The following is a 10,078-nucleotide window of genomic DNA, read 5'->3' on the forward strand; positions in this document are numbered from 1 at the left end:
AATGAAAACACTACCTACCGACATTTATGGGATTTAGCTAAAGCAATACTTGGAGGAATACTTATAATTTTAAATGACTACATTAGAAAAGAAAAAAAGACTTAAAACCAATTATCTAAGTTTCTACCTTAAAAGCTAGAAAAACAAATGCAAATTAAACTCAAAGTAAGTAGAAGGAAATAAAAAAATAAAGATCAACTAAGTCAAGGAAATACAAAACAAAGAATAGAAAAAAATCAACAAACCCAAAATTCGGTACTTTTCTGAAAAGTGTTATGATATACCCATAAAACTTACCAAGAAAAAGTGACAGAAACAAAAAATATCTATATCAGGAATAAAAGAGGGATAGCACTACAGATTTTATAGGCATTAAAAAATGTTAAGGGAATTCTATTCTGAATAGAATTACCATATGAACCAGCAATCCCTCTTCTGTGTATCTACCCAAAAATTTGAAAACATATGTTCGTAAAAATATATGTACCCCTATGTTCATTGTAGCATTATTCATGGTAGCCAAGATATAGCAACAACCTAAGTGTCCTTTGATGGACAACTGCATAAAGATGTGGTCCATATATATAAGGAAATACTATACTACTAAGAATAAGATGAAATACTGCTATTTGCCACAACATGGATGAATCTCGAGGTTAACATGCTAAATGAAATAAGTCAGGTGGAAAAAGTTGAGAACCATATGATTTCACTTACATGTGGGACACAAAACTGAAAGCAACAAATGCTCATAGACACAAACAACAGTATAATGGTTATCAGAGGGAAAGGGGGTGGAAGGGATATTTAAGAGGGTAGAAGGGGTCAAATACATGGTGATTAAAGGACTGACTCTGAGAAGTGAACACACAATGTGACATATAGATGGTGTGTGATAGAATTGTACAGTTGAAAGCTATATAATTTTTTTAACCAATGTTGCCCCAGTAAATTTAATTAAATAAAAAATAAAGCACTTAAAAATGTTAAGGGAATATTATGAACAATGTTTTGCCAGTATCTTAGGAAACTGATGAAATGGACAAACTCCTTGAAAAACACATCTTTCCAAAGCTAGCATAATGAAACCGAAAATCTGAATAGCTCTAAGTTTATTACCAAAACTGAATTTCTTCTAATTTTTAGTATATGTGCTGCCGAAGCGAGCACAAAACTGAATTTCTTATCAAACTTTTCCTACAAACAAAACTCCAGGCTAAGTTTCACTGTGAGTTCTATCAAACATTTAAAGAAGAAATAGTGCCAATCACTTAAAACAATATCACGGCACAGATGGGGAGGAGGAAATACTTTCAAAGCATTTTATGAGGCCCGCATAATCCTGATGCCCAAACCAGACAAGGACATTACAAGAAAATCACAGATAAATATCCTTATGATCTTAAATAGAAAAATCTCTGACAAAGTATAAAGAATTGCTGTTTTGCGAATATTAATGACTGAATTCTAATTATTTGAAATATGAGATAAAATTGCTTTCAGTTTCCTTATGTAGGACTCCCACAGACACAGACTCTCAAAAATACTAGGTGGTACAGGGCTGTGCTAGCCCCTGTGGAAAGAACAATAAGAAAGCACAGCCTGAATTGTCACGAGCAAGACGTTGCCGTTAGAATGGACTTCCAGATCAGTCTGAAAGAAACACATCCCTTAGACTGTCCTTATTACCAAGATGGACAAAGCTGCCATGGAAATGGGTGAAAATTTTGAAAACCATGGTATTAAAGGGTACTCAGCAGGTATTCGTTTAACTGACTAACTAATTGGCCAGTTCAGAATTACTGAGAAAAACCCTAGTGATGAAAATTGTCCTGACTGAAGGCAAGCTCCTCAGGTGGGGTGTTTCTGACATGTTGGGCAGGACACCCCTGCTGAGTGGGCTGCAACACACAGTGTCCCTGGCCCCCAGGCCCAGGATTACATTTCAGCAGCAACCCAAGTCAGTCATTTAAAATCAAACACACCGCACACATTTCCATGCCCCTGTTGGAGGGCAGTACTCCTGGGTACTGAGAACCAGCACTCCAATCAATGTATTTAGAGAAAAGGTTGAACTGCAACGTAAGGTAGGCCATGGCAAGACAACAGCGTGTTCTCCCTGAAACTACACACAGCTATTGTTTTAATCAGTGACCTCCAAAGGGGGTTGCACACCCAAGAGGATAAATACAAATAACTTCTATTTCATCTTTCAAAAAAGAAAGAATGAATTAAGCACAACTACTATTTAATGTGTGGACTGACAATTGTACATCTATGTAATATACAAGGTCAGACAATTTCACCAACTTGTTGCAACGATGTTGCTAACTTTTTGCTATCAGAGGGATTATTCATTATGAATTTATACCAAGTGGATAAACAGTTAACCAAGTTTACTATTTGGAAGTGCTGAAAAGGCTGCATGGAAAAGTTAGACAAAAATGACCTGACCTTTTCACCAACAATTCATGGCTCTTGCATCACGACAACGCACCAGCTCACACGGCACTGTCTGTGAGGGAGTTTTTAGCTGGTAAATAAATAACTGCATTGGAACACCCTCCCTACTCACCTGATCTGGCCCCCAGTGACTTCTTTGTTTACCCGAAGATCAAGGAAATATTGACAGAAAGACATTTTGATGACATTCAGGACATCAATGGTATACACTGACAGCTCTGATGGCCATTCCAGAAAAGAGTTCCAAAATTGCTTTGAAGGATGCGCTAAGCTTCCCAAGGGAGTACTTCGAAGGTGACCATAGTGCTATTCAGCAATGAGCCATGTAGCACTTTCTCTAGGGTGAGTTTGCGAACTTAATTGTCAGACCTCGTACATATATTGGGGGTGCAAACATTTTTTTACTGCTAAGGATGTGACATCAAAATAAACACAGGGACTCGTGGATTCTGAGGGACCTTCAGAATGGACACAACCTCCACAGAGGCTACCGGGCAGCATGCTGGCTGGGTCTGCTCTGTGAATACTCTACCTTCACAGTGTGGGAATCCAATTTGTGACAAAATCTGTTTCAAGGTCAATTTGTTGCTCTTCAGCCCATGCAGTCGGAGCCATTCCTTTGATGAGATGAGACTCTGCAAGGCCACATCATCTCTGGTGTTTCTCAGTGCCTCTTGCTCCTCCAGCTGCTGCTCAGAGATGGCAGATGAGCCTGGCGTCTCCATCTGTGAGTTAGGATCTAAGTCACAGGGACCTCCTGTAAGGGCAATTGTCAAACTCAGACTTCCTGAAACCCTGGAAACAACCTAACATCAATAGACGATTGGTTTAATATGAATTACAGTACATCCATGAAGTGGAGTTCTAGCTATCAGATAAAAATTATAATACAGATGAATATTTGTTGGCAAAGAAGATATGCACACATATTGCTAGAAAGTATCCATAATATTCAATATCCATAGATAGATACCCCCCCACACACAGAAAAACATCTAGACAGACAGATGCCAAGAGATTTACAGCTCTCCTTCCATCGCCATGTATTTGATCCCCCTTCCCCTCATCACCCACCCCCCACCCCCTTACCCTCTGGTAACCACTAAACTATTGTCTGTGTCTATGAGTTTTTCTTTCTCATTTGTTTGTCTTGACTCTGGGTGGTGAACACACAATGGGATTTATAGACGATGTAATACAGAATTGTACACCTGAAATCTATGTAAATTTACTAACAATTGTCACCCCAATAAATTTAATTTAAAAAAAATTTGTAGATTCTAAAATAATAAAAAAAAAGAGATTTACAGTATATTTCCCTGTGTGGGAACAGTGTGTGGTTTTTGCCTTTCTATGCCGCTTACATTTTTGCAATTATTTAAACATTTCTAAAAGAGGATTTACTTTTATAATCAGAAAAATACAAAGCTCTTCCATTTGGGGAAACAAATAATCACCCCTGAACCTTCATTACACATCACTATTCCAATTATAATCACATCTGACCTTTTGCTTCCAAAGAGAACAAAGAGGTTAAACCCTGAGAGGAAACACACCTGTTCTGCAGGTGGAGTGGCCAGCTGGGAGGCAGGGATAGGTGGGAACCAAACCAGCTAGGATACATGGACTCACTTTCCGAATGTTTTCTTTTCTGGAACTTTAAAGTTGAACTTAAACATTCTGGCTCACGTAGCCAGCTGTTCTGGGGCCAACCAGACTCAAGACAATACGTAACATATTAAACTTACCTAGACCTGCCTAAATACAGCCAGTGTACCCAGGAGGGAAGGAGTGGTCCAACTGTATAGCAACCCCCCTTTTTTTTTTTTTTTAGTTTCAAGTGCTCCTCACCACATCAGGCACAGTCTGACCACCTGGGGCAAGAGGAGAACACTCTCCTACCTCTGCAGCCAGAGTGTGTGATGCATATAATGTATTTCCTGAAAGTCTCGGTGTTATGACAAACACAGAAATCAGTTTGACCCAAGCTAGGGAGATTTTATAAAGAGATGTTAGAAGGATTATTATTAGCAAACACTTATTTAACTGTATTATATTCTGTATAGTGTATATTTAATCCTTGTAATAACCTTATGATGTAGGTAGCACTACTATTATTCCCATTTTACAGATGAGAAAACCAAAACTGAGAGTAGCTAATGAACTTGCCCATGATTTCACAGCAGGTAGGGGAGTACCTGAGATTCCAAACAGGTCATCCAGCTCTAGAATCTAGAACACAGAATGTTCTGTGGCCTTTATTATAATAAAAACAACTGCAGCAACTTCCATTTGTTGGCCAGGCATGGGAATTAGCTTTTAATATGTAGTATCTCATAAATTCTTCATAGCCCTACCCATCACGCACTGTTAACACCCCACTTACATTTGAAGAATCAGAAGCTTCAAGAATTTAAAGTTGTTCAGGACCCACCGACAGTAAGTGGCAGAAGCAGGAGTCAAAGCCATTCCTTAACCACTCTGCAAGCATTCTAACACCCCTCCAGCCTGGTCCTGTGGTACAAGCCTAGGGACCCACTAGTTCCAGAAGGATTGCTTTCTCGTAGGGCCTCTGGCTCCTCACTGGAGTCAGAGCATAAACTTCCTGGCTCGTCATTTTAAAGTTTTCAAGGATCATGATTTCCATTTTATGGTTTATGTGAATTTGTATTGACCATGTATGTTGAATTCCAAAGGTACACAAACTCATATTATTGGTGAAGATCTTGCCTTCTTTCTACCAGAGCTCAGTCTGATGAGAATATTACAACAGAATTGGGAGAACATCACGCAGCAGTGGGAAACTTTAGAATGAAAACTCTGTGTAGGTCCATTCCACTACTTGAGGTGAATTCCTCTCTCTACCGTGGTAGCACCACCTGTGTCCTCTAACTCCCAAGATTACTGCAAGGCAACTGAATCGTCTAGCTAAAGCACTAAGGTGCATGTCCCAGTCCCTTTCGCAATCACAAGACTTTAAAAAAAAAGTCTGGTTGGCTCTACTGGATCAGAGAACCTGTATGAGTCACTCTGATTCAGATATTTACTCTCAGCGGTTTTTAGCCTGACGCTACCTGTATTGTTGGAAATGAAAGCAAATGGGGAGTGGAACTTACCCAGAGAAAACAAGGAAGGAAACAGAGGAAGGGCATCTCCAAAAATAAAACAAAAACAAGGGATCATCCTACTTAAATGGGATAAGAAGCTACTGTGCCAGAGCAAGGAAGCCTACCACAGCAATGCTGCCAAATGGCCTGACAAGCCACCCTTCTGCTCACAGCCTGCCTGCTTTCCCACTTCCCTGCTGGTCTCTGGCCGTGCTGCTGTGTGGAACCTCAGCCTCCAAGGGCCATTCCAAACCTGCCACCTCCATGAAGCCTCTCAAGGCCAGTCACCAACCTTCTGCAGCCTTCCCCTGGGAAAGCTCTAGCTTTGCTTCACCATTATGGCCTTGGACACTGCAGGTTATTCTCTCTAGATTGAAAGAAAGTTCAGTGCCTATGGGGACAAACTATATGAATGTCCTCAGCACAATGCCTTGTACACAGCAGGCACTTTGTGTGGGTGTTGAATTCAACTGATCACTCCGAATACGAAAATCCTGATTTTTCAAACAAGGCAAAGATTAGCAATTCTGACAAGGCTAAGATCAAGAAATAGCTGTTTCTTTAAACAGAGATGTATTTTTTCTGGATATGTTGTTGTTATTATTACTATTATTATTCCGGATTTCTTCATGGAGGTTATTACAAATTGGAGAAAGAGGAACTCAGAAGTATTAACAACAAATCCCTGTTGAGCACTCCCTAAGTGCTATTCCAAGGGCCAAAATTTGGGGAAATAGAAAGAGGAAGTATAAATAAAAGGGGAAAGGGCGGGGATTCAGTCTGATGAAGGCAGGGATGTGCAAGCAATTTTAGGGGAAACCAGAAAGATTAACCTGGCACAAGTCCAAATGAACTAGGACAGCACTCCCTGGACAGTCAGCCTGTGCTGCTGGGGTCTGCCAATGCTGGGCAGCCACGAGATGCCCCACGGCTGTCCTGACCTGAGCACCTGTGGAAGTCCTGTGGTCAGAGGTTGAGACACAATACACAACTTGAGACCATTAATTCAGCTTAACCATTTATATATGTCCACCTGCTTTATTATCAACACCCCAAACTTCCTATATCTTTTTAGTTTCTGGAAAAGAAGTGTGGGCCAGGTGGATGTATCCTGTGATTTATGTGAGTACTGAACTATGACTCCAGAAAGAGAGGATGAAGCCCCATGGGTACGATGCTTACTCTCCGCTAGAATCCCTCTCCCCATTCTTCTGCCCTTGAGGGTCAAGGCTAAGCTGTGATCTTCTAGTCAAATAATGTGGGCAGAGGCAGCGAGACTGAAATGGACTGTCCCACGGTTGAGAAAATAGGGCCAAGAAAAGAAAATCTGAGAATAAATGGGATGCTTTAGGGGGACGATCCTTGCTGAAAAGGAAAAAAAAAAAAAAAACAAGACCTCCCAAGAAGATGAAATGAAAACTCTAACGAATAGCAAGTAAATCTAAGTTTTATGCCCACATATAAAAAGAGCAAAAGAAAATGGGGCTCATCTTAAGTGATGTAATCGTGAAAACCATACACGTGTGAACAATGGGAGGGAGCCAGCGGCCTTTCCAAGACGGAAAGTTGTAGAAAGCTTTGATCCAAGCACATGGCTTTCGGCTCTGGATTATTTATATTACGATTATTTCTCAGCACTAAATTTCTCCCGGTCTTTCCCTCCAAAGCCCAGGTCGCCTTCCCCTTATCACGTCTGGCCCACGACCCAGCCGGGAACTGGGAAGCTGGCTCCCAGCGCGGAGCGCGGGCTGCGGGTGGGGCTGGTGCGGAGGCCTGGCGTGGGCGGGCCGGGGCTGTTTCCCCGCGGGACCCGGCACCACGCAGTGGGGACAAGGCGCCGGGCTTTTCCGGGCGCGCCTCCGCATCTGTAAGTGAGAGGTGGCCCAGCGCGGAAACTAACTCCAAGGTTCCCCTCCGCACCTGCGAGGTTCCGGCGTGGAGTCCCGCCTCCCACACTTACTAGGCTAAGCTCAGGCGGACCCCAGGCGCTTCCCGCTCAGCAGCCGCCCTCCCACGCTCCGCGGGCCGCCCGACCCGAGGAGGCGGGGAGGGACGCAGCGCTGGGTGATGAGCCGCGACGCCCGCGCGCGAAGGGTCCGCGCTCGGCGCGAAGAACTCGAGCCGACGGTCCTCTCTGCCGCCCCACAGCGCAGACGACCGCGGCGCGGCGGTTGCCCGGACAGCGCCAATCACTGCGCGGCTCCCCCGCCGGCCCCGCCCACGGACCGCGCGCCCCGAGCTGGAGGGTCCGGGGCGGGGCCAGGAGCCGGAGGCGGGGCCGGAGTTCGGCAGCGCGACTCCCAGGGGGTTCCGGGCGGGGGCGGGGGCGGGGGCGGGGGCGGGGCCAGGAGCCGGAGGCGGGGCCGGAGTTCGGCAGCGCGACTCCCAGGGGGTTCCGGGCGGGGGCGGGGGCGGGGGCGGGGGCGGGGCCAGGAGCCGGAGGCGGGGCCAGAGTTCGGCAGCCCGACTCCCGGCGGGGTTCCGGGCGGGGGCGGGGGCCGGGGCGGGGCCGGAGGAGGGTGCCAGGCGCCGTCACGCCACTGCGACCCGGAGCCAGGCGCCTACTCGGGCGGACAGGTCGGGTGGGGTTGTCCCCTGCGCTGGCGAATATTGTTTAACAAATACGCAGAAGGGCTCCGGTAAGGGTTGCGGGCGCGAGCGGCACACTTGGGAAATGTTACCATTAACTACTATAGGTACTTTTTAGCCCGCGGAGAACTTACTTGGTTTAGTTTTCACCTCAGCGCTGTGAACAGAGATTGTCTTCGTTTCAGTTGAAGGCAAAAAGCTTGAAGAGCTGGGGGTGTAAGTCGCTCACCGCAGCGAGGGTGGGACAGACGGGAGGCGCAGTGAGCTACAGTTTTGCAGATTTGCAATTTTGGATCAGGGGCTGAAGTTACCAAAATTACTCTTATCTACTAGAGATGAGGATTCCTATGGGCATTATTCTCTTCATTCAGCTTTATTTCCAACACTCATTTTACTTTTGCCTTATCAAATAAGCAAACAGCTCCAATAACACATGCCTGTTATTTTTTTTAGTCACTCGGAAATAAAATTGTGCTTATGAAAAGCATCTTTAAATCCTTAATGAAAGATCCCACAGGCAAGTTTTAGTATATTGAGATATAAAACTGCGTTTTCGATTTTAAAACTCAGGAAGTGGCCAGATCATTTGTAAGGTTTTTAAGTCAAAGATCTAATAAAACATAGTTAATATTGGAACTGAGTAATTCTGTCCCCAACAGAAAACTCTACTTCGTGGGGATTTAGTTTTCCTGCATTCTTTTAACACTTTAATAACTAAAAAGCACTGAACGCTTCTATCCCAGATCACAAATCATTCCATAAAGTCCTTTGGTTGTATACCATTGGCCTTGCAAATGACACCCGCCAACCTCACCAAAAATTCTGTTCAGAAGGGAGGGACTAGGGCAGCCACGCCCACATTCGCCAATGCCACATTAACCCCTGTTGTCCACAACCTGCCAGACTAATATTCCTGGGATACGTGGGTGAGATAGAACACATAGCATCCCCACAGCCAAACCCACGGCCTCCGTAGTCATGCCAGGCATTCCTGTCCCCACCTTCAACCCATGCATGCCACCTTCCCTGGGACACTTGCCACTTGCATGCAAAGTAACTGCAGATGACTCTATATGTTTCTGTCAATTATGTTTATGTGCCTGTAAGCATAAGTTCTTAATGGTAAACACTAGTTACTTAAATTATAGACAGAATTGCACAGATGTCTAGGTTATTTTGAAGTATTACATAGCTGATAAGGACTTGAGGTCAGCTAGCTACGGAATGGTTCACCTCATTTTTGATTGTTGAGTGATTTGGAATGAGAATACCTTTACCACTGTTGTGAGGTACCACTGCACTGAACTTGGACACATTTGATTTTAATTTACAGATCACTTGTATTGTCGACTGGGCAAATAATTGTCCAGTTCCTCATCCCTTTCTGGATCTCCTAACCAGGAAAAAAAGGTCTTTATTTAGCCCATTGACAAACAAAGAATTAAAAGTTACACATGTGGTGTCAACATTTGAAGGAAGACCAGAAATTTTCTTAAAAACTACCTGAAGTCTATTATGTCACGAACAGATTCTTTAGGCCTTTGTGAGCAAACGTGAATTTCGCTCCAATCATTGGACCGTGGGAAGGCATTAGGAACTGCTTGATGTATAATAGTTTTCAATCAAGTTCCCTGGCTTCCTCCCAGTAATTGGAGGTTTACTTTTCTAAATTTCTATCAGGATGCTCCCAACCAGCAACCCTCATATTAATTAGCTGATATGAATCAGAAAACCCAGGCTGATGGGACTGAATAGTTAATCAAATTCCTCAGCAAACTTATCAGTTACTCTAGGGAATTCCTTTACAATGGCTCGTAACTCAGCTTTAGTCCAGGGATAGAGGAGATTGTTAGGTCAGCTACGGCATGGTCAAAGTAGCCAGGAGCCAAGTCATACGCCTCTGCCAAGTCAGACCCCTC

The 10,078-nt window shown here is 44.0% G+C and overlaps 1 protein-coding gene across 1 annotated transcript in view; it reads right to left on the reverse strand.

Annotated features, from left to right (window-relative positions):
- VWA3B (von Willebrand factor A domain containing 3B) overlaps window positions 1–7,736 on the reverse strand; it is a 159,280-nt gene extending 151,544 nt beyond the window's left edge. The window contains 2 exon segments of the mRNA XM_081068257.1: window positions 2,996–3,220; window positions 7,531–7,736. Coding sequence (XP_080924383.1) covers window positions 2,996–3,188 — 193 coding nt within the window. The 5' untranslated portion in view covers window positions 3,189–3,220; window positions 7,531–7,736.
- Between the last annotated feature and the right edge of the window lie 2,342 nt (window positions 7,737–10,078).

The sequence above is a fragment of the Rhinolophus hipposideros genome (assembly GCF_964194185.1).
Source record: "Rhinolophus hipposideros genome assembly, chromosome: 12".
Classification (NCBI taxonomy): domain Eukaryota; kingdom Metazoa; phylum Chordata; class Mammalia; order Chiroptera; family Rhinolophidae; genus Rhinolophus; species Rhinolophus hipposideros.